Source organism: Salmo salar, chromosome 01, assembly GCF_965601325.2.
Source record: "Salmo salar chromosome 01, fSalSal1, whole genome shotgun sequence".
NCBI classification, from domain to species: Eukaryota; Metazoa; Chordata; class Actinopteri; order Salmoniformes; family Salmonidae; genus Salmo; species Salmo salar.
Genome location: NC_138291.1, coordinates 39,491,660 through 39,518,211, shown reverse-complemented (window position 1 = coordinate 39,518,211; position 26,552 = coordinate 39,491,660). Strand labels below are relative to the sequence as shown.

Below are 26,552 nucleotides of genomic sequence, written 5' to 3'. Positions count from 1 at the left end.
ATATGCAGATGTATTCTGCTCCAGCTCTGCTTGTCCTACAACATCCTAGTGCAGGAGGGTGGAGCCCAACGACTGGAGCAGGATGTAGCCCAACACAAATCCTGATATTAATATAAAGGGCCTTAGAGGAAGGTGTGTCAGCTTGTCTGTGACCGGTACCTTGTCAAAAACTACACCTGGAGGCATTGTGGCTCACATTAATGTCAGCCCTGAGCCCCTGCAGGTACCCCATCAGACCCCAGCAGACACTGGTGGACATACACAGATAAAGAGCGCATACAAGGATGACAGGCAGATTCGCTCCTATGTCCCAGCCTCTTGTGTTTCAACCTCTGTGAGACATGAAACCGTCACAGTGTCTCAATCAAGTCTAATCTGTCTTCAGGGGCTCATTTAATCTGTAGTTATTAACCTTTTCCTACAGAGCCTGTGTCTGCGAGCAGCGTTGAGCTCTCAGTTCTCAGATCCTACTAGCAGCCGTTCGTCATCACTAAGCAAATCCCTGATTCTCTTTAAAACAAGAAACACTTTGCTGCGTGGGTCTGTCTGACTCACTTTAATGAGACTGACTCAGGCAGGTGGAACAATGGGTGTCAAATATCCTAACTTGTCTGAATCTTGGACATGAATATGCTTTGAGGATTATCACGTGGTTCGTTCAGATGATTATGTGTCCATCCATAGTTAAGCAACAGTCAGAAATAATCAGAGTGGTTCCTACTTGTCAAAAAAAGGTTAACTTAACATGTTCTGCAAATGGAGAGAATTTGCTGTCTAATAAATATGGGTTATCAGAGATCAAAATAATTGTGCCTTTTTTTTAAAGGGTAGTTAGGAAATGCTGCTTAGGCCTGCCCTATTTATGATGTATTATTATTCGCGTAAATTGAATAAATATGTGTTTGCCTTGACCACCGATCAGTGGATGTTCAATATGAAATCACAGCTCTGTATGAATTTGAGAGTCTAACATTTCCCAGCGAAGTAGCTAGCTCTGTTCCAAGTCAAGTGGCAGGGCTACCGTTACACTGGACTGAAACACATAGCATAGAACCCACGTCTGGTATGTCTAATTCCTGTGTATCTGTCTGCTGACTGCTTTTTCTCCCACCAGGAATTCAAAGTGCAGCCTGCCTTCAAGCCCGGGCCAAATAACAAATGATGTAAAGTTTCCTAGGGAGTTGAATTGGCTCTCTGAACAGGGAGAGAAGAGCTCCAGTCCTAGAGAGCTTTGTTCTTAGCAGGTGGATCGACCTCTGCCCTAACCCTTACTCCCTCCTACTTCCCCCGCTCTTAGCATCAGTATCCCAGGCAGGAAATGTAGTGTTTAAACCCATTGGGTCAGTGATACTAACAGCAACTGGTAGCGGTGTGGAAGAAACAGTTTGGTCTCTAGTCTTCCCCCATCATTCACGACCCTCTGCGATGTTCCTCCAACACCCACCCAGCCACTCACTGACTCCCCCTCCACCGGGGCAAGAGGCGCGCTATCGGCACGTTTGGGCTACCATGTGGGTCTGATTGAAGTCCTGAAATCCTTGGAATTGAGTGTGGTGTGGCCTAACAGGCCGCCCCGCTTCCTAAGTGGGTGGTCTCACTCTGAGCGCTAGGCAGGCACAGGGATTCTCAGCCTCTGTCCCTCTTTGTCTCCCTGTGTTGGTTTAGGGAATAGACACAGGGTGGGCACTGTTAAAACGGTGCCTGGGGTGATTATTCTCATCTGGGAGAGACCACAGCACATACATAGACTCACACACACATTGTTGTTGTACAGGTTTTTGGATGTTTTTGTGGTTCACTAAATGAAACATCTTAATAATTGAGTTATTCATGTTTTGTTAGCATTTCCCATACAAAATCGCTATGAGTAATATAGCCTTAACCTTCCTTGTTGAAAGTAGTTTCTCAAATGAAGCATCTCTGGTGACGATGGATACCCTGTTGTTACTTTAGCCTGCTGCCAGGAAGGGAATGGTGTCCAGTCCAATGCCTTGTTAAGGAATTTAAAATAATTCACCAGGAAATCAGCCTATTGTTTAGTCTCTGCTAGGTCTCAATAACATTGCAGCAATGTTGTGCAAATGCTGCCTTGCAAGTCCCCCTCAATCGTGACCACACACCCAATGACCGCCTATGAACCATAGAGAAAAACAAACAGGGCTGGCTTTGCACAAACGGTCACTGCTGTGACCCATGCTCAAACATCAAGTGCTAATGAGGACCTCTTGGTTGTGCTGCTCCTGTCACTCCTGGGTTCAAATAGTATTGTTTTTCTATCACATGCTTTAAGCTGTAGTTGATTGAGCTTGCCTGGAATACCAGGGGTGTTTGCACTCTTTGGGACTATCCCATCGGTTCCATTGTGCCAGGCTAGCTCAGTCAAGCAATTTGAAATGAAACCAATACTATTTGAACCCAGGTGTGATTGGTTGGTTGTGCTGATGTGATCAACCCTCAGCCACATTCACCCCCCCCCCCCCCCCCCCCCCAGAGGAGCTCTGCAAAGCACAGTGGTGCTGCAAGGTAGTTTTGACGGCTAGGAAACATGTATTTAAATCCAACTTTGAATATTTTTGTGACCTAAACCCCACCTCCCTTCCTCCCCTTCTCATTATTATTAGCTACTACAACTTATAGCAGGGCATCTTAGTCACTGAAACTTTTTCCCTTTTCCTTTGGAAAGAATCCTGGAATGTTTGAGGCTGTTTCCCAAATGGCACTCTATTCCCTACATAGGGAATAGGGTGCCATTTTGGCTATGGTAGGGCTCTGGTCAAAAGAAGTACATTATGTAGAGTGTAGGGTGACGTTTAGGACGCTGGCTGAGTGTTGATTCTAGAGCTGGGCCACTTGTCTCCTGCTGGTTGTTCTGAAGGACAGGTCGAAGCCAGAGCATCACTCATCCTTTACAAAAGCGCTTCATTTGGATTCCGTCCTAGCGCATAGCAAAGGTTCCTGTTTATAAGCATGTTAGTAGAGGGATTTTCTTAACAAAAGAAAACACCCCACTATAAAGTCCTCCTTAACACTAAAATTGTGTGTGTGTGTGTGTGTACACATTGTGAATCCTCACATTGAAATGTAGCGACTAATGGATTGTGGGGCTAAAAGCAGGTGAAATAATAGTTGGACAAATGATGTTAATTGAGGGTACTACTAACTTTGTCCTACAGTAGTGAGTAATGGAGTTCTGCCTAACAGTTGCATAAAGAACTCAATTTACCCTAACCTGTGGATGTCACAATATTGCACCATGCAGGTATAGAGGGAAAGGTGAAAAGAAGGTAAGGATGTGAAACTGCCTACCAAAGCTGGCCACGTCATGTGACCCTGAGTTGACTCCTGAAGGCAGGTGGACCCACCCACCTATCCCTCCTCAGTAGTTTCTGTAGAGTGACTAATAACATGTCCGTTCTTGTGACACACCACTCTTTACTGGTTTCACAAGCCTGTCGGTTACAATGAGGCTTTGTTTGGTGTTGTTACTATGACACAACATAACACTTTTGCACTTACAACCATATAATTACATATTACAAGTATTATGGGTCTCCTGACCCATCCTGAGTTTATTCCCATTGTTTGGCATCATTTATTCATTATCTTCATGAAAATATCAGGATTTCACGCTAGAGACACATAGTTGATTCCACATTTGATTTTAATGGTCAATTTATCAATTACTTGAAACAATAGAGATTCTAATAGAGAATGTGAAGGGAAAATGACATTTTAATTTCCCTTACAAGAACTAATGTAGCCAAATATTCCGGAACGTATTATCCACTTACGGATAAGCCGAGGTGGTCTGACACAGATTTAGTCTCTTCTGAAGTGCTAGTGTTAAGGTAAGCAAGGAAGGACCAGGGATGGGTCCTAAATGCCACACTATCCCCTCTAAAGTCCACTACTTTTGACTTGAGCCTAATACTCCCTAGTCACAAGTGAATATGGTGCCATTTGTAAAGCTAGTTTGTTGTTCTCTGGAATAAAAACAGTTGAGAAATCCTGGCTAACTAGATCTAGACATTTTAGGTAGGGATCCAAAGGAGAATGTCTGTCTTGCTGAGTGCTGATGAGTAGTTAGCTCCCTGGTTGATGCTTGATAGATCGTCATTATTCAGGCTTTACATTCCAATAAAGCCTCTGCTAAACCCAAAGCATTGAATATATAATCACATGTGATCGCTGTAATTCAAATAAGCACATTGGATGATGTGAGTGACAATAATTAGAAATCTGATTATCTGCACTGTATTTGCACTCTTGTTAGCTTAGCTGATAAGATTTGTCTTCCTCGTTCGTCCAACAGTATTAAGAATTTAAACAAGTCCTTTATAGTGACTAAGGCCATACACACTGTGATGGGTTTGTGTTATCATGTACTTTTAGCCAAGCTTGATTCATTGTGTAAACGGTGTGTTTGGATAAATGCTGTTAGACAGCATTGACATTGATTCAAATGCAACCGCTTTTGAATTTTACCTCAGACATCAATCTTGTCTTTTTCGTCACTGGTTGTCAGTGCTCCCGAGTGGCGCAGCGGTCTAAGGCACTGCATCTCAATGCTAGAGGCAGTCAGTACAGACCCTGGTTCGATTCCAGGCTGTATCACAACCGGCCGTGATTGGGAGTCCCATAGGGCGGCGCACAATTGGCCCAACGTCATCCAGGTTAGGGTTTTGCCGGGGTAGGCCGTCACTGTAAATATGAATTTGTTCTTAGCTTGCCTAGGTAAATAAAGGTTAAATAAAATAAATCTTCTGAAGAGCTTACAGTAGATATTTAGAGTACTGATAAGCAGTGACTTTTCACTTCCACAAATAGACTTGATATGAAATTGTAACTATACGTATAGCTAGCCATAGTTTACTTTTCAAGTTACCATCACAAAAAAGTCCTGTATCCTTTTCCTAGGCCTACATACTGAGGCTATGCATCATTTTCCATAAAGCGCTTGTGAAAACAGGTTCACTATTTCTCATAGTCACTTTATGTGCAGAGGCTTTAGGATCACCTTTCCGTTTTCAACCAGAGATACAATGCAGGAAGTACAATCAGACAGAGCGATGCCTTTTTCTCCCCTGAGTATGAGATAAGATATTCAGGGGCTGATCTAGCAGTCTGCAGGAGGGTTTCGTGCTCTAAGCTATTCACTCTGCACAGCTGTCACACCTACACGGGATTGGGAAGGGTGGGCTTGCTTCCTTGGCTCTCCCCAAACCTCCCGTCTCCCGGATTTTTCTCGCCAAAAATTAGCTGGATCTTTGTGGAAATGAGGCACTCATCCCGGCTGATTCTGCAGGTCATTCCTCCACCACCCCCCCCCCCCCCCCCTTAATGCTGGGGGATCAGAGCTTCCCGTCCTGTTGACAGACTGCCACCCAGAATGGATCCATCCTGCGGAGGATCTGCAGTGGTGCGGCTTTCACCATACTTTCCCCCATTCCCCAGGGCTCAATTCAATTATCACTATCACTGAGGCTGAGCCTCCGATAGATAGAGATCTTGTGGTCCAATTCCTTCCTCTCAGGGCTCCCAGTCTACCATCAGAGAGGCACTAAGCCCAGGTATAGGCCTAATCAGGATGTAGGCACACATTCACACACCTTGATTAGTGAGGTGGTTTAACAGGGCAGCTCTACTGGTTGGATGTAAACTATTTGACCAAAAGTTTTACTTTCCAATAGCCTTTCACTTTGACGTAGCAGCATAAGTTTGAGGGGGAAAAGTTCTGCGAGAGTGATGAGACGCAGGTTCATCATCAGTACTTATTAGAGGTGACCTCTCTCTGCCTGCACCATGCTAGTGGTGTTGTCTGAGGTTTACCTTTGTCAACGTAGCACAAATATGCATTGTCTCCTGAAAGGTGGCGTCACTTGTACACAGCACTAGTACCTCAAACAAAGTTACGCTGTCTGACGTAAGACAAATGACGAAAATGTCATTCGCTCGGCAATCATGAGTTCTCTTAGAAGTTGTGGCCACACATCTGTCTAGCTTTAGAATGTAGTTATGTTATTATGTATATCACTTGAAAGTGAACAAATGTAACTGGCTATGTCACTGTTTCAGGCAGGACACTGGCGGCTGTCAACGATAGCGGCTGTGAAACGACCTCAACAGAAAGCTCTGCATCACTCGTCGTGGTCGGCCATTGTGTGTTCCCTCTTTGTTCGCCTCTCACACACCTCCTGCTCTCTCTTTGCCCTCCATTTATCTTGTGGGAATGGTTAATATTACACACAGATCAATATTTGTCCCTTCAGAGGTCCTCAAGTTGAGTGTGTCTTTTTTTTACCAGTCTATTCAGCATTTTGTCCGTTTTGACGGTGGATGAACTATGAAACGGAAAGGTGCTAAGGTCAGTTACTGCATAACGGCTGAAATGTGCCCTGGCTGGCTCGGTGCTTCATTGTCCATACCTTTTAATGTCATGGAATTCCCCACCGGACTCGCCTCTCTTTAAAAGACCCGTTACAAATGACCTGTTTGCTTTCTTTAAAGAATAGCCCCATGCCCATATATGTAGCACTGGTATGTAGACCTATGTAAGAACCCTTTGTGGAAGTTTTGAGTGAAATGTTGTTGAAAGTTTGAGAAAAGATCTTTGTCATCATTTGGATTAATGACTTGAAACCCCCAATAATTGTCTAACTTTGTTGTTCTAAAAAGGTTCTTATTTTATCGGCACATTAGGCTTATGTCTCCTGATAGTTTCAGAAAGAATCGGTTAGCTTTCGCTTACTTTTTTATGGTAAACATAAAACTTGTATTTGAAAAACTAGTAATTCCATACCAGTTGATTCAAATGAGAAATTGGTTGTTTTTCTTGTATTTTTAGCATTAATAATAAATGGTAACTATATTACCACACTGTTATTGCAATAGTCAAATCAATAAACTACATAAATTAAAGTAATACATTTAATAAAACAATTCCACATGGCATAGATGGGCCTTTTGTGGAGCAAAATAGGAAGAATGTATCCAAATCTTTTCATCCCAGGGAAGTCAAGTCCATCACCTGCCTTCGAACAGGCAGCCCATGACAATCAACTGTCTCAGCAGGTGCCCTCTCTGGGTGTTAGTGTTCCATGCCATATAAGATGTATGTTTACCTAACCACCTACTACATTCTCCGTCCTTCTGCATTTTACTGGACGGAAAACCATAAGCACGCCGCTGCACAATTAAACCTGCTTTAAGTTCCTCTCCAGATTAATGTCTGTATCAAAATTCATAAAGAATAGTGGGAAGATTTGAGGCCTGAGCTAGAGGATTCACAGGGATTTTGTATGAAGCCCATTTAATCAGGATAACGCTGTTATTAATATTCATCAAGTCAGCTGGAATACAAATGACTGTGGAATCTGGAAACTTTTGCCGCGGAAAATGTATTAAATGCAGCTTAAAAAATTAATGGAATTTTGTTTATATTAGGGGGTGAGTGGGGGGAATGCAAAACCCGGTATTGGTTGACTGAGATTGGGCTTAGATATTTCTTTTTGAAGAATTCCATCTTTGACAGACTTCAAAGGCTTTTTCAATGAATGCGACGCATGAATGGTCATTTAAAAGGATTTAAAGACATTACGCTGCAATAATTGTACATGAATAATAAGTAGCCCACAGAGGCAATTAGCTCAAAGTCTACAAGGCAAGAATATGAAGATCACAGAAAGACAGGAAAGGACAAAGAAAATGAGAAAAGTTTGAAATGCCCGGATAAAGCTGGTTTCATCATTTAAAGGCCATTGTCATGGATTTTCATTTTCATATAATTGTATTACTTTTTAAACCAGCACTCTTTCACCATTGTTTCCATTGCAGGCATCTGTTTGTCTCTTAAAAGTAACTTAATTGAAGCAATAGTATTTGAATTCTAATCCAATTCATGAATCGGGATAGCTCACAATTTGAGATAGGGTTCTCTTTAAGCACCCAATTATGTTCTGTTGACCATACCAGGCATACTATTTCTGAAATACATTTTTAAAAAGTGCCCAACCTTGCTTGTGGGAAATAATGACCTTGACAAAGAATGACCATAATATAACTGCTAATCACCATGGAAGGATTTACTATAGGATGATGATTGGATTGATTGGTTCACATTTATTCATTGATAGGCAGGTCTTTGTATCTCCCACATAACCTCCTCCAAGTGCAACATTAAGCTTTAAAAGAGCAACTCCCAGACTCTCGTCTCGTGGTGCAAAACTTCTATGAAAAGATAGAAATAAAGTCTCTTTTTTGGGGCGGAATGGATTATTGGATCATATTTCATTAAGGCTTTGTTTGGTGATTCACTGTGTGGAAACCCACGTCAATCAATGATTCTTGTTCGTATTTTGTCGAGCTGCGCCCTTTGCCGTTCCAATCCCATCTCGGTTCCTTCATTCCCCCCCCGCCCAACCAAAATGATGAGAACATCAAAAGGTCAGGTTTGTATGCTCTGTTTTTCTGCTTCTCCTTTATCAAAGCTACTTTCTCATGTTCATGTTAAAGGATTACCAATCTCCTGAGCCATACCTACCACTGCTACCAGCCGTACCAGCTCAAAAGTCCCTCTCCTTCTACCAAATCCTCCCCCAAAAGACTAGCTTTTGCCCAGAGTCTATCACTGGGATTAATGGAGCCCTGTTGTTTCTCCCACAAAAAGCCAGTTGTCCGTTCACGCCTCACCGTGTCAGAGCTGAATAGCGTGTGAGCAGTGTGTGAGCAGTGTGTGAGCAGTGTGTGCTGGCTTACAACACAGGGATAACGTTCCACTGGCATCTGCCCTAGAGGTCACCCACCCGCCAAGCACCCAACCTCCCAAGAGCTTTCTCCTTTTCCCTCTCTTTTTTCTTGTTCACTCAATCACTCTTTCTCCCTCCTCTCCTGGATCCGTCTCTAGGTCTCCTTCTTCACCTAAACTCTCAGTGGTTGTGGACCCCCAAACTCATATGCTTTGTTATTTCTGTCTTTCGACAACCCTAGCCCTCTTCTAGAAACATTGTTTGGGCCATCCGTATACCCAAAAGAGAAGGATAGAGACACTTCAATAGCCCTTTCTGGAGATTCTAAAGGGATTTGTATATCTTATCTATATGGTTCATACAATAGAAACCACTTTGTGCCTCTGAGGTTGCACCACCTTCAGAATGCTAACCCAGCTCCCATGCTGCATCTGGAAGGATTCTGTTGAAGTCGCTTACTGCAGTGGGTGTATACTAATTTGCTTTTGTCTTAGCCCCTTCACCACTAGATGGTAGCCCTCTCCTACAGTACACACACACACACACACACACACACACACACACACACCTGCATAAGAGCAACAGGCTCCCTTCCTGCTCCCTCCTCCAAAAAGTGAATGTCAATGGTTCCCTTAATTGCTTCCAGTCAGTGTATTTGTTGCTTGCTTATGAATTAACTTGCAGTTATCAGGACCAATTTAACAGCCATCCGTTAATTACACCTGAGTAGAGGCTGAACTTTAATTGGTGGGGCTTCCTAACGAGCAAGGAGGATCTGATACGGGGCTTGAGCAGTATTAAATGACTGTTTACTTTCCTGATAACTAAAAGCATTAAATGATATCTGCGTGACGGGATTATGATTTGTTAATTGCCGGCATACATTAGTGCCTTGATAAACTGTTAGTTAGAGCAATGGTAGGGGGTAGATGATGAGATGACTTAAATAAAGCACCATTTCACTCTGCAAATGAAAGATGTCGGTCTTGTTTTGCTATACTCAGGGAGGTTATTAAAGATCGTCTCTCTGCAGCAGAGGTACCCCTGAGATCATATTGACAGGCTATAATTAATACTAACCTTTCCTCTAGGCTAATGTACTGGAAAGTGCCTGCTTCGATGCCTCCAACGAAATGCATTTTTCCTGATTTTTAAATGAATCATATCCATTTCTATATTATTTTCAGCTAATCCTAAAGTCAATGAGGAGCTGAAACAAAGACTGCCCTCCCCAGTAAGGCACCAACGCTCAGAGACCACGCTGCCACAACTTGGGTAAAGATGCCGTCGTATTATTCTCCTCCGCTCCTATGTACTTACATTGTTTGGGTATGGCTTTTCACCCACGTGACAAAAAAAAAAACGTTTGTCATAATATTACGGGATGTTTATCAGTGTTACTGTGACGACTCACTGCAATAATGACTTCTTCTTTGTCGAGTTGTGTGTTCAAAATCCTGAGCGAATGTTGGCTACAAAGGCTAAAAATACAAGCTCGTAGTCTTCTAGTTTGTTCATCCTCAGTTGAATGCGAAAACTAAATTGGATACCAATACAATTAGCTACTGTACGGGGAGTGTGTACACTGTACACTATGTCAATGTGTTAGGTACCTTTGTTCCCGCATTGTCGATTGTGTTAACATGATTTTCATTGCACCCTTGTCTTCAAAGAGCATTTTATTTCTCTCAACAACACCCTCTTTCAGACTCAATGCTGTTTGTAAATGTCCACAAAAAGATTAGAAATAGACCTACCACATCCTGTGAAAAGGATGCTATGAGACTTTTTCCAGTTAAAAGATGGTTAAGACTTGCTTGCCGTAGCTTACAGGCTTAGCACTGGGAAGGTCATGCTGCTGTGACAGTGTTGACAGTGATGAGCTCTCTTTTCCCTGACCCCACGACTCACCTGTCAAGTCCCTGCTTGCGTCTCAAAGGGCACCCTATTCCCTATATAGTGCACTACTTTTGACCGGAGCCCTATGGAGGTAGGGCGCCATTTGGGACGCAACCCCTGTTAGCTATAGCAGTGGCCCACTTGAACATCTGAGCTCAGGCCATGCTCAGCTATAAATTCTGCCATACCCATCCATGCATTGCAATATTAATGGATATTAGCAGTAGATTCAAAATCATTTTGAATTCATTCGTTCCGTCAGCTTAAGTTTTTATTTTGCTTTATTTCAGAAGTACTGACTTGGGAGCCATTTTGGGCACAACATCAAATCAACTTGTACTAGAGGTACCTGACAAAGACTGGCCACTAGGTATCTGACCTTTTTTTTAAATTCTTCTTCCTATCTTTCAAGACACAAAATATAACATTTTGTAAAAGGATATCTTTCTTCAGTGCTTGAGCACTAGGCTGGCTGTATGTATCTGTGTTTGTAATTGCACATTATAGGAATATTTTGTCCACTTCAGTATTTGGAAACCTGTGTAAATGACTGCAGATTTCAGAGCCTGGGTGTTCCTGCCTGTTTACCCGCTTGCTTTAGTTTCAATGCTGTTCCATGCGATACATAAACATTTATTTACAAGTGTAAATCACTTCCAGCTAGGGTGTCACTCTGCCTTCTAATAACCGTTACCTAGACCGTCCGAAGTCATATGGCACTGCCACTATTTAGATAAACTGGTTGGATTGACAATGAGCGATTAACAGAGTATTTACCCATTGATTTATATGTACACTAGATGACTGACGGGGGTGCTGTTTTGAAGCCTCCGCGCCTCCATCTTGGTACTCCCCCACCGTTTAATTTTTTATTTATTTTGGAAGCTATAGAAATGCATTTACTAATGTCTACATTTGTTTTGCCACATGTATTTTATTACATACACCTTAATGCATACTTTAAATTATATTATGTAAGCTAAAGATAACATTTTTAAATATATTTTTTTAAATTCCTTAAAGTTAAATTTTTTTTAAGTACTAATGTAAACAATGGTTAAATAAATGTAATTTTGTCCATGAAACATTTCATTGAAAGACTGTAGAATTCCATTCATTCCTATGGAGGACTGCTACTTCTGGGGAGTGCCAATATGGCCGACCGATGGCTTCAAAGCCTCTCATTGGCCAATACATAGCATCAGCAATCCAGGGTTCATATACGTCATTGGTATTTACCCACCCTTCACCAAACACTCCTGATATGTAAATGTATTCAGCTCCTCTGCTCAAATATACATTTGGGCTATAGCTAAAACACTTAGTCTTGCTAGCCAAACAGCTATTAATGACATGGCCTGTACGGTTATTAGAAGATGGCAAGCAGAGTGGTGTTTCCTGTGGTATAAGGAGCGAGCCGGAAAGGAACTCCAAAAGGAGATGTTTTTGCAAGCAAAGGCTGCTGGCCCTACTCATCATGGGTACATATACTTCTTCCTAAATGTCGTCCAATACTTGTTGGTCTGTGCTATCGGCCTCCTAAGCATAATCATTTATATGATTTACTTGAATCGAATTGCTGTGATCAAAATGTATTCGCTGATAGGGAATGTATTCTGCTTGGCGATCACATTTAACAAATGTGCACATATCACCCAAGATAAGTACACTATTAAATGCCCTGTACAAATTGTATGATTTATTTGGATTTAAACAACTGATTGTTGAGCCAACCCAGATGTGAATTGATAGTAAATCAACTTTGGATTTGATTATTGTATCAGACGAAGAGAAAGTCTGTCAGTCAGGAATCTTAAATATTGGTTTTAGTGATCATATGGTAAACTACTGTACCTGTAAGAAATCAAAAATCCTACTTGAGCCAGGTAATAACTACATGAAGGTACGGTCTATGAAAGGAACGTTTTGTAGAAGTACTTGGAATTTTGGATTGGTCTCATGTACTAAACTGTGATGATGTTGATCAAACTTGCTATCTTTTTAAAGATCTGTTTCTGTCTGCGCCCGACTCTCTGGCTCCGATGAAACAAATTCAAATCAAACAGCGGTCAGGGAAATGGATCACTTCCGAGATCTTAGACCTCATAAGGAAAGGGGATCGCTACCTGGCCAAATTCAGAAGGACAAATCTACAGCAAGATTATTATGGTTATATTAACTGTAGAAACCAGCAATATACAAAATGGATAAGGCCAAATCCCAACATTACAAATCAAATCAAATTATATTGGTCACATACACAGTGCAGCAATATCTAACAAGTAATATCTAACAATTCCACAACAAATACCTAATACACAGAAATCTAAGTAAAGGAATGGAATAAGTAAATATAAATATAAATATATGGATGAGCAATGTCAGAGCGGCATAGGCAAGATGCAATAGACAGTATAGAATACAGTATATACATATGAGATGAGTAATGCAAGATATGTAAACATTATTAAAGTGGCATTATTAAAGTACATAGACACTGTTAATGAGAACTTACACCAGCCTCGTAAACTGTAGAACATGTTAAAGGACATTGGCTCATAAACTCCCCATACGGTAAAATCTTGTAGTATTGGCCTGGATATTGATGATGTTTTATACCAGGAAAAGGTTGCAAATTATTTTACCACATTTTTTACCACTATAGCCTCATCTCTGATTACCGACCTGTTCTGGACGCTATGGCCAGTCTTTCATTAACAACTTTTACCATAGCAAAGGTATCACAAATTATTTGTTGGAGCTGTGCATGGTAACAGAGGACTACTATGCTTATTGAGCAGAAGCAAAGCAACTGGGCTGGATAACCTTCCTGCAAGATTCATAAAGGAGAGCCTTCCTGCAAGATTCATAAAGGATGGTGCTTGTGTCACTGCTAAAGTGATAACGCATATTGTGAACCTATATTGGAAACTACAGGCCTGTGTCGATGCTCAGCACCTTATCCAAAGTTGTTAAGAGATTTGTTTTTAATCAACTTGAGGGATACCTTCTCGAGCACAAACTTTTTTATGAACTCCAATCTGGCTTTAGAACAGCTCATTCCACGGATACATGCCTTATCCACCTTTTTGACCACATTAAGCAGGAAAGTGAGAAGAGGAAATAGACAGGCTGCCGAAAGCTTTTGACACTGTGGACCATGATGTTCTCCTGATGAAACTGGGTCTAAATGATGTAGCAGTGAATTGGTTTAGGTCTTATCTGACCAACAGAACACAAGTATGTAATGTTGGTGATGTTCTGTCAGAGTACCACAGGGATCAATTTTAGGGCCTCTCTTATTTCTTATATACGTTATTAATGATATGCCAGATACAGTAAAGCACAAACTCCTGCTTTATGCTGATGACTCAGCCATACTGGTATCAGAGAAGGATATAGTTTACATAGAGGAGACCCTGAGTAAGGAATTGCATTTTGTTAGAGATTGGTTAACTGACAACAAATTGTCGCTACATTTGGGGGGAAAACTGAATCGATTTTGTTTGGAACAAAACGTAGATTGCTTTAGGGCTGACAAGATAAAGGTAAACTGTGCAGGCAAGGAGATTGAATCTAAAACAAGTGTAACTTATCTTGGTATGTCCCTAGATCAATCCCTTTCTGGAAACCTGATTGCTGCTAAGATTCTTTCTAAAATGGCGAACAAATAGAAATGTTTATATCTATATCTACACTAGATATTTTAACAGTTGTGTAAAGTACTTAAGTAAAAATACTTAAGTACTACTTAATTAGTTTGTACTTTACTATTTTTATTTTTGACAACTTTTACTTTTCACTCCATTCATTTTCCTTGACACCCAAAAGTAGTCATTACATTTTGAATTCTTAGCAGGACAGGAAAATGGTCTAATTCACACACTTATCAACAGAACATCCCTGGTCATCCCTATTGCCTCTGATCTGGTGGACTAACTAAACACAAATGCTTCGTTTGTAAATGATGTCTGAGTGTTGGAGTTTGCCCCTGGCTATCCATAAATAAAAGAAAAAAGAAAATGGTACCATATGGTTTGCTTAATATAAGGAATTTGAAATGATTTATACTTTTACTTTTGATACTTAAGTATTGTTTAGCAATTACGTTTACTTTTAATACTTAAGAATATTTAAAACCAAACACTTTTTGACTTTTACTCAAGTAGTAATGTACTGGGTGACTTTTACTTGAGTCATTTTCTATTAAGGTATCTTTACTTTTACTCAAGTATGACAATTGGGTACTTTTTCACCACTGTATTTTAACATCAAAGTTAAGAAACTGCTTGTCTCAACCTTGATTCAATGTCATTTTGATTATGCCTGCTCTGCTTGGTATAGTGGGCTATCAATAAAGCTGATGCAGGTCATGCAAAATAATGTTATCAGGTATATGCTGAATGTCCCCCCCTAGGACCCACATAGGGGTACAGGAGTTCCGGGAGGTGGGCGTGTTGCCTTTGGAGTCCAGAGTGTACTAACTTAAACTTAATCTTATGTTTGACATCATAAATGATCATGCCCCAGGTAATATGAAAAAACACATTGTTATGGTCTATAACCAACACAGTCACAATACCAGAGCTAGTGTTAGGTCTTGTAAAATCCCAAGAGTAAACAGTACTGCGAGGAGCAAATTTGTCTATACAGGGATTTGTCTATGGAATAGCTTCCCCATGGAGATCAAGCAAAGAAAAAGTAGAAATGGTTTTCATTTGGACAAGGTTGTCTAAGTAAGAGAAACCACTCCACTGCCCCTTGTGCCCCCTACTGCTGGTCAGGTATATTCATTTGAAGGATCGGTATGATGTGTAATGAATAGATTGTTTTAATGTGAAATTAATATGGTTGATTTTTAAGGTTAGGGAGAAGTGCAGTGAATAGTGCCACATTTTAGGATGTCTATATAAATGAATGTATTTATGGTTGTTTGTAAATTTGTCTTGCCTTTTAATCATTATATGTGTTATTGTTTTTACCATCGAGGACCACTTTGGAAACAAGCGTTTTCATTAATACTTTTAGGTGATATCCTCTGGGTCCACATTGTACATGTTGTTGTATACGTCTGTTACCCTTTTACACTATTTACCACATAAAACGTCACATCTGTCCTTGCAGCTCCAGTCTTTGAGTTGATTTTTCTCATCCTTGAAAGGAGAATCTCCCTCGGTTTTTTCCCCATAGGAAACAGCCAACAGCCCATCCACTGTCAGATTAAACAACACCAGCTCTCACCATTGGGAAATGCCATACTTGGTGGAGGCAGTTGTCTTTGTGGGAACCCGCCACGGCCAGATTTACATTTTTTTAAGTGGTAACCCAGGTTTAGGAACAATGTGGCCCATATTTTCAGTTTGACAAAGGGGGCTATATAAGCGCGTTTGGTGTTATTCATGTTTGAATTTACTGTTTGCATTGGTGAGTCTTAAAGAGAATACTAATAATTGTCTGCAACAATCCAGAGAGGAGGACCCTGGCAACAAAGCTACGAGGAGGCGGCAGACCTCCCTGATCTCAACTTCAAAAACCTGACCTTTCGCAAAATAATTGTCACCGCTAAGCTGGAGCTTGTTTTGGACATAGTGGGGCAATGCTGCTCATGGGCTTCTCCATCACAACACATTTATTAACACAACACACTGCTGCTTTAAAAAAGAAAACCGTTTGATGCAATGTTTGATGCTCTTTAAACCAGCTCGTGTTTGAATTCTACCACATTTGAATTGGATTGATGTTTTATTCCTTAAAATATATTTCGTAATCATAAAGAGGTGTTATTTTTCATGCAACACTCGAACGAGGAGGTCAAGTTGTAACTTGGAAGGCAATCATACTTTAAAGTACTGATGGGAAGTTCGGCTCTTTTTACTATCTCGGATCTTTTCGACTCTTTCAGTCAAAAGAATGACTCTTTTGACTCATTTCGTTCATTTGATTCAGTCATGTCCAGAGTACCGGTGAACGATGAACTGAAAACTCAAAAGAGTCATGATTCTACAAAGCCTCTGACAAGTTGTTCACCATAGGTGGCTTATTTGAGCTGTCATTTGCGACTGAGACTTGTAAACATGTGCTTTAAACAATGTACATTTGTTGATTTCTAGGCATACCAATAAGATTATGTCTTGATACATTTGAAACAAGGTCTAGTTGTGGCCGTAACCGGATTAGATTGTGAACGACTCTTGGCGGAAAGCATTGCTTGACTGCGGTGTGGGTGATAAGCAGCGCAATGTCGTTTGCGAACTGCAGGTCCCCAACGATTCAATCTCAAGTTGGAGTTTGTTGAGCAGAGGCTGTGTATGTAGTGGTTACACAAAGCTGTGTCCATCATCACATTCAATAATCAATTAATTGCGTTCGCTCTTCCACCATGCCAGGTTAATTATCAGTTCTAAACATGTATTTTTCTTTTCTATGTTCATAACAATCATAACTTGACCTTTTGTAATGACTTTCTTTAAAGCATTTTAGCTTATTTTCTATCAGGGTTGAGCATTAGAATTTGACTTGAAAGCATGGAACGTTACTTTAGTCATTAAGCAGACACTCTTATCCAGAGCGTTTTACACGACTAATTAAGGTTAAGTTCCTTGCTCAAGGGCACCTCGGCAGATATGCCACATAGTCGGCTCGGGGATAGGGAATGGATAGGGAATGCTCTAACTGCTAGGCTAGTTGCTGCCCTTTCTCTCCCTCTCTTCTCTCTTTCTCTCTGGCTCAGCTCTCAACAGAAACATTTACAGAGCACCATGTAGTTCCCTGCCAGCACCAGTCACCAAGCCTCTTTGTATTCCCTTGTTTCCTCAAGAAGCCCCCCTACCCCTCCCCAAAATGACTGAAAATAGCCCATTCCACCAGCTCATAATTCACTGGGTCTTTAAGTGGAACAATATTGTCATGGTCGGTGTTGAGGATGCTCTTAGATGTTTTATTTCTATTCACACGCCACTAATGTCCGTTTACTTTCTTACCACATGTTCATTTAAGCATTTTACCGTATTTTGCACAGTGATCGATGTGTAACCATTTTCCCACAACTTCCGAAGGATATTGAACCAAAGATTTACCAGATGTTGCCTGTTTTTCAAAGTTTTTTTAGCATTTGTTCCCTATTAAGCTTAATTCATTCTGTCATCTCAGTAACTTTAGTCCCCCAGTATTTTAGACCCATAGAGGAAGAGAGTCGGACATCCAGATCTCCATCACCTCAGGCCCACCACAGGAGATCTCCCTCACCCCAGGCCCACCACAGGAGATCTCCCTCACCCCAGGCCCACCACAGGAGATCTCCCTCACCCCAGGCCCACCACAGGAGATCTCCATCACCTCAGGCCTACCACAGGGCTCCAGACACAGGCAGGAGGATGGAGGAGGAGAGGACCTCCAGCCGGAGCCCATTCACCCAGGACGGCTACAGGTCAGAGGGTCACAGCCAGGGGTTGGACGGCAGTCCTCCAGTCTACAGAAGACACCTTGTCCCTCCAGACTCCAGCCAAGCTCTCCAATCAAGGTGAGCTCTCTTAGAGCCCAATCGTAACTTACGCTGTAGTCAGAAATACGTAAATCATATTTTGGTCAATAGGTGATTTTTGCAAAAAACAAGTTACGTGCACGGCTCCCAGAAACACTTTAACGAGAAACACATACAGTGCATTCGGAAAGTATTCAGACCCCTTGACTTTTTCCACATTTTGTTACGTTACAGCCTTATTCTAAAATTGATTAAATTGTTTTTTCCCTCATCAATCTACCCATAATGACAAAGCAAAAACAGTTTTTTATAACTTTTTGTTAATTTATAAAAAATAAAAAACATTACATTTACATGAGTATTCAGACCCTTTACTCAGTACTTTGTTGAAGCACCTTTGCCAGCGATTACAGGATCGAGTCTTATTGGGTATGACGCTACAAGTTTGGCACACCCGTATTTTGGGGAGTTTCTCCCACTCTTCTCTGCAGATCCTCTCAAGCTCTGTCAGGTTGGATGGGGAGCGTCGCTACACAGCTATTTTCAGGTCTCTCCAGAGATGTTCGTTGGTGTTCATGTTCAGAGTCTGGCTGGGCCACTCAAGGACATTCAGAAACTTGTCCTGAAGCCACTCCTGCATTGTCTTGGCTGTGTGCTTAGGGTCGTTGTCCTGTTGGAAGGTGAACCTTCGGCCCAGTCTGAGGTCCTGAGCACTCTGGAGCAGGTTTTCAACAAGGATCTCTCTGTACTTTGCTCAGTTTGTCTGTATCGATCCTGACTAGTCTCCCAGTCCCTGCTGCTGAAAAACATCCCCACAGCATGATGCTGCCACCACGCTTCACCGTAGGGATGGTGCCAGGTTTCCTCCAGACGTGACGCTTGGCATTCAGGACAAAGAGTTCAATCTTGGTTTCATCAGACCAGAGAATTTTGTTATTCATGGTCTGAGAGTCTTTTGGTGCCTTTTGGCAAACTCCAAGCGGGCTGTCATGTGCCTTTTACTGAGGAGTGGTTTCCGTCTGGCCACTCTACCATAAAGGCCTAATTGGTGGAGTGCTGCAGCGATGGTTGTCCTTCTGGAAGGTTCTCCCTTCTCCACAGAGGAACTCTAGAGCTCTGTCAGAGTGAGTATCGGGTCTTTGTCACCTCCCTGACCCGATTGTTCAGTTTGGCCGGGCGGCCAGCTCTAGGAAGAGTCTTGGTGGTTCCAAACTTCTTCCATTTAGGAATGATTGAGGCCACTGTGTTCTTGGGGACCTTCAATGCTGCAGAAATGTTTTGGTACCCTTCCCCAGATCTGTGCCTCGACACAATCCTGTCTCCGTGCTCTACAGACAATTCCTTCGACCTTATGGCTTGGTTTTTGCTCTGACATGCACTGTCAACTGTGAGACCTTATATAGACAGGTTTGTGCCTTTCCAAATAATGTCCAATCAATTGAATTTACTACAGGTGGACTCCAATCAAGTTGTAGAAACATCTCAAGGATGATCAATGGAAACAGGATGCACCTGAGCTCAATTTCGAGTCTCATAGCAAACAGTCTAAGTACTTATGTAAATAAGGTATTTCTGTTTTTATTTTAAATACAAACCTGTTTTAGCTTTGTCATTATGGGGTATTGTGTGTAGATTGCTGAGGAAAATGTTTTATTTAATCCATTTTTGAATAAGGCTGTAATGTAACAAAATTTGGGAAAAGTCAAAGGGTCTGAATATTTTCCAAAGGCACTGTACATGTACCTGTGAAGGAGTATCTGTACCCACTATAACACTTGGCAATATTGGCGCATGAAGATGATGCAATAAAGGGTCACTCCAGTCATTTTAATATAGCCTCTTTGTTTCCTTGTGTGTGGTCTGTCTGGTAACAAGAGCTGTTTCTGAGTGACCTAAACCTGTGTTTCTACAACATAAAGATGTGCTACTGTATCTTTGTCCTCTTGTAAAGATATTCAATCAAAGGTCACATGATTTGGCATCTGATATGAAGGTCTAGATAGATAGATAGATAGATAGATAGATAGATAGATAGATAGATAGATAGATAGATAGATAGATAGATAGATAGATAGATAGATAGATAGATAGATAGATAGATAGATAGATAGATAGATAGATAGATAGATAGATAGATAGATAGATAGATAGATAGATAGATAGATAGATAGATAGATAGATAATATGAGGCATTGCTGCACGGAATCATATTCCTGGCTACAAGAGGGAAGTAATCTACATGGCAATACACTGCCGTAATACCTTAATATTACCTTAAAGGTCAACTGTATGATTTGCCTAATATAACAGAGTAAATAAAGAGACTGTAATATGCCTGAAATAGTGCAGAGTGCATCCCTTGCGTATTTGATAATTGCGCGTCTGTTTCGTTGGAGACAAGGCTATAACTGATTTGTATTGCCGTTCGCTCTCAAGTTTTAATATTGTTGCTCTCTCTCTAATCAAATGATTTTTCTCCCATAATGCAGTATAAAAGAGGACCAAGGAAAGATTAAAGTTAGCAGTAGTTCCTTTGACTCCAAAAAGCAAAGCCTCGTCCTGGACAAAGAGAAGAATATTGCCTTCCTGCTGAAGGAGCTGGATTCACTCAGAGAGCTCAATAAGAAGGTAGGTTGAAATGTTAAAGGAATCTTGCCCTGCTAGATACAGGTCCTAGCTAAAATACATGGCATTTTGTGGTTCCAGCTTTTTTTCACTGTTTGTAATATATGCAGTATAGACTATGTTTTTGGTTGTGAGCAATATCTGTTTGTGACTCAAATGTCCTTTGTCTTAACTTGTCCTCTTCCTCTTTAAATAGATGATTGTGTTGTGTCTGTCACAGCTGCCAACTATTGAGTGTCCACCTCTCTTGTCTGTCCACAAACGTTACCCGCCATGTCCAAAGCATATGACTAGCTGGTTATGCTGTCCTGTCCTGTCCTGTCCTGTGTTTGGTCTGGAGCATGCCCAGTGTCCCTCTGTGCACAGGCTGCCTCCTTGCAGCTGAGCGCCTGTTAGAGAGGCTGTAGCCACAGAGAAGCCCTCTGAAACGGCTATAATTGATGCCTCTGGTTTGCAAGTAGCTGTGACTCCTGACAGAAAGTCAGGAACAGTTCCCAAGAGTCTGTTTTTGCTGGCAGGGCCGTGAGAGCCGACTCTGTGGACTGAACCGAGGCATGTTTTCAAAGTGCGGGGGGGGGAACACCAACTTGGAGCAAAATATTTAAGACAGGAGGTTAAATCTATCACTAGGTCTTGTAAAATATCACTCCCCGACAAGATTTATAGGACTTCAATAGCAGTGCTTCTTTTTTATTGGCGTCTGAAATAATGTGATGTAGAGGCTCGATTGTATAACTTGTTACAGAATGCCTGAGTGATACATAATATTCTGTTTGTTAAATGGATGGTTGTCACCACCCGGGAAACTACAACAGTTATTTAGTATGTCGTCAAACTGCAGGATGGAGTCAGGTGTCTATCTGGTGTTTTGCATGAGGTTTTTGCTACTGTCTGTGAGTGAAGCAAGTTAGCGAATATGTCTGGACACGTACTGACAGGCTCTGCAGCTCAGCATTGGTTGGGGTCAATTCCATTTTCAATTCATTAATCCAATTCATGAATCGTCATAGAAAGGACATTTCTCAATTCAATGAACGTGCCAATTTTGACGTCTGTCTGATTTTGTGCTCTCCGGCAGCTCCAGGACAAGTTGGCCACGAGGGAGAAGGAGTTAGAGAGCAGGCTGGTGGACGCTGAGCTGATGCAGACTCAACTGGATGCCCGGGCCTGTGAGAAGGCTGGAGGTACGGTATGGAGGGGGGAGAGAGGACAAACCCTGGGCCTGTGGGAAGGCTGGAGGTACATTATGGAGGGGGGAGAGGCTAGGGGAGAGAGGACAAACCCTGGGCCTGTGGGAAGGCTGGCCGTAGGAAGGGTCATACAGTACAGTACAGACAGTACAATACAGTACATTGAGGATAATAACATCTCAAATAAAGCCTATTATCTGACCAATTATAATTTTTTCTGCGCTGTAATGTAAAGTGATGGCCCATAAGATTTTCAAGATGGCCTAAAGGCAAGCAATGTCTACAAGATGAAGTTAGAACGTAGTTCTCCTCAGACATTTTATCCCTGATTAACTTTGGTAGAAGAAAAACGGAGATGTCAAGTGTGGAAAATAATTATACATTTGTTTTACATGCAACTTGAGTATCAAAACGAATTGTAACTTACTAATCGTGTTTGTTAATGTAATTTAACCGCTCCCAACCTCCACTGAACAAATATTAGAATTTAGCTGAGCAAACAACTTCTTTTCTTTACTATTGCTTTTCTTCTTAGGTGAGAGCCCTCTCAACCCACCTAATAATTAAACAAAATACCGTACATCGAGCTGCACAATTAGCAGCTCCAATTGTGCCTTTAATAAATTTAAAGTGCGTGTCGTGTAGCCTATTTGCCGTCTTCATATTAATATGATTTGCATGGCTCAGGGAGGCGATGTTTAATGAGCAAATTCCAGCTAAAATGCTATATTGATTTTCTTACTGAACTTTGTAATGGCTTACAGCGAGGCTCACTGTTTATCATTAAGCCATCTCTGAGACAGTAGAGGAATTAGCTGTTGATGGATCTCAGGGGCTCTTTCGTAGTGGGATTAACAAAGGGATCTGAAGACAGTGGTAATCCCAAAATCTGCTGGTTTTAAGGCAACCGGCATACAGCGCAGGAATTTCGGGACCCGGGTCAGGTGTAAGCTGAAGGGAAATCTCTCCCTGCCAGGCTACAGAGTCTGTATCAATAAGAAAAGTTTTCCCTCCATGAGTGGGACAGACAGAATTACATAAAAGCACTCATGGATGGACTATTTTTCTTTTGGTCTAACTCAGTATGTGCTCTTCATAACTCAAACTCAATTTGGCAACACATTAGACAAATCATTTCACAGCTCATTCTCACTAAAACCTGTCCCGTTTTCAGACATTAGAAGAACACAATGTTTTTGGCATGAAAATGTTTGTTCAACCTTGTTTATCAAATCAAACGTCTTGAGTTAGGGTTAAGGACTGGCCAATCTCTTAACCATTGTGAGATGATGAGTACTTGCTGATGTTGTGACAATGTAGACCCAACTGCCTGTCTCCGAGGCGCAGATCCTGTGTCTTTATTGCTTGGTGCAACTATATGTCCAGCCTCTGTGGAGATCACCGCAGCAGTTCACTTCCCCACAAAATGAGTTTGACTGGAGTTAATACCTGTGCCACAGTGTTTCAGTGGCAATAACTTTCTTCCACAGGGAGCTTATCGTTGTTATTGAGCAGTAACTGATGGTCAGAAACTAAGAACAATGCTTCCTCTCTCTTTATATCTTTCCCTCTCTCTCTTTTACTATTTCTCTTTTTTCTATTTCCATTACTACTTTCTCTCGCTTGCTTTCTCTCTGTCCCCCCTCTCTCTCTTTCACTGTCTCTCTCCTTCAGCCCTAGTGGAGGAGATCTACCAGGCTCAGAGGGATAGGGACCAGGCAGTGATGGCCCGGTTGCGTCTGGCAAATGAAGAGAGGGACGAGGCCCTGCTCAGAGCCAAGCGACTGCAGCAGGCGATGGCTGAGTATGTACTAAAGCACCACAACATAGTAAACCACAACACACCACAACATAGTAAACCACAACATAGCAAACCACAACATACCACAACATAGTAAACCACAACACATCACAACATAGTAAACCACAACATACCACAACATAGTAAACCACAACATAGTAAACCACAACATAGCAAACCACAACATACCACAACATAGTAAACCACAACACATCACAACATAGTAAACCACAACACACCACAACATAGTAAACCACAACATAGTAAACCACAACACATCACAACATAGTAAACCACAACACATCACAACATAGTAAACCACAACACATCACAACATAGTAAACCACAACATAGTAAACCACAACACATCACAACATAGTAAACCACAACATAGTAAACCACAACACACCACAACATAGTAAACCACAACATAGTAAACCACAACACATCACAACATAGTAAACCACAACATAGTAAACCACAACACACCACAACATAGTAAACCACAACACATCACAACATAGTAAACCACAACACACCACAACATAGTAAACCACAACATAGTAAACCACAACACATCACAACATAGTAAACCACAACACAACATAGTAAACCACAACATACCACAACATAGTAAACCACAACACATCACAACATAGTAAACCACAACACATCACAACATAGTAAACCACAACACATCACAACATAGTAAACCACAACATAGTAAACCACAACACACCACAACATAGTAAACCACAACATAGTAAACCACAACACATCACAACATAGTAAACCACAACATAGTAAACCACAACACATCACAACATAGTAAACCACAACACAACATAGTAAACCACAACACAACATAGTAAACCACAACATAGTAAACCACAACACACTACAACATAGTAAACCACAACATAGTAAACCACAACATAGTAAACCACAACACACCACAACATAGTAAACCACAACATACCACAACATAGTAAACCACAACACGCCACAACATAGTAAACCACAACATAGTAAACCACAACACATCACAACATAGTAAACCACAACACAACATAGTAAACCACAACATAGTAAACCACAACACGCCACAACATAGTAAACCACAACATAGTAAACCACAACACACCACAACATAGTAAACCACAACATACCACAACATAGTAAACCACAACACGCCACAACATAGTAAACCACAACATAGTAAACCACAACACACCACAACATAGTAAACCACAACACATCACAACATAGTAAACCACAACACAACATAGTAAACCACAACATAGTAAACCACAACACGCCACAACATAGTAAACCACAACATAGTAAACCACAACATAGTAAACCACATCACAACATAGTAAACCACAACATAGTAAACCACAACACACCACAACATAGTAAACCACAACACACCACAACATAGTAAACCACAACATACCACAACATAGTAAACCACAACATAGTAAACCACAACACATCACAACATAGTAAACCACAACATAGTAAACCACAACACAACATAGTAAACCACAACATAGTAAACCACAACACACCACAACATAGTAAACCACAACACACCACAACATAGTAAACCACAACATACCACAACATAGTAAACCACAACATAGTAAACCACAACACACCACAACATAGTAAACCACAACACACCACAACATAGTAAACCACAACATACCACAACATACTAAACCACAACATAGTAAACCACAACACACCACAACATAGTAAACCACAACATAGTAAACCACAACACACTACAACATAGTAAACCACAACAGAGTAAACCTCAACATAGTAAACCACAACACAACATAGTAAACCACAATACATCACAACATAGTAAACCACAACACACCACAACATAATAAACCACAACATAGTAAACCACAACATAGTAAACCACAACATAGTAAACCACAACACATCACAACATAGTAAACCACAACACAACATAGTAAACCACAACACACCACAACATAGTAAACCTCAACATAGTAAACCACAACACACCACAACATTGTAAACCACAACATAGTAAACCACAACATAGTAAACCACAACACACCACAGCATAGTAAATCACAACATAGTAAACCACAACACATCACAACATAGTAAACCACAACACATCACAACATAGTAAACCACAACATAGTAAACCACAACATAGTAAACCTCAACATAGTAAACCACAACACACCACAACATAGTAAACCACAACACATCACAACATAGTAAACCGCAACATAGTAAACCACAACATAGTAAACCTCAACATAGTAAACCACAACACATCACAACATAGTAAAACCACAACACACCACATCACAACATAGTAAACCACAACACAGCACAATATAGTAAACCACATCATAGTAAACCACAACATACCACAACATAGTAAACCACAACACACCACAACATTGTAAACCACAACATTGTAAACCACAACACATCACAACATAGTAAACCACACCACAACATAGTAAACCACAACACATCACAACATAGTAAACCACAACACATCACAACATAGTAAACCACAACATACCACAACATAGTAAACCACAACACACCACAACATAGTAAACCACAACATAGTAAACCACAACATATCACAACATAGTAAACTACAACACATCACAACATAGTAAACCACAACATAGTAAACCACAACATAGTAAACCACAACACATCACAACATAGTAAACCACAACACATCACAACATAGTAAACCACAACACACCACAACATAGTAAACCACAACACAACAT

At 41.1% G+C, this 26,552-nt stretch overlaps 1 protein-coding gene across 4 annotated transcripts in view; it reads left to right on the top strand.

Moving 5' to 3' along the window:
- mipol1 (mirror-image polydactyly 1) overlaps positions 1–26,552 on the top strand; it is a 73,965-nt gene that overhangs the window by 15,876 nt on the left and 31,537 nt on the right. Inside the window, exons 3-8 of one of the 4 annotated variants that reach the window (XM_014194636.3) lie at positions 9,932–10,019; positions 10,937–11,013; positions 17,802–18,162; positions 20,613–20,751; positions 21,827–21,932; positions 23,613–23,742. In XM_014194636.3, coding sequence (XP_014050111.3) covers positions 9,932–10,019; positions 10,937–11,013; positions 17,802–18,162; positions 20,613–20,751; positions 21,827–21,932; positions 23,613–23,742 — 901 coding nt within the window. Of the gene's footprint in view, positions 1–9,931; positions 10,020–10,933; positions 11,014–17,792; positions 18,163–20,612; positions 20,752–21,826; positions 21,933–23,612; positions 23,743–26,552 lie in introns of all 4 variants that reach the window. The other 3 variants (XM_014194627.3, XM_014194632.3, XM_014194619.3) reach the window with 3 other exon arrangements.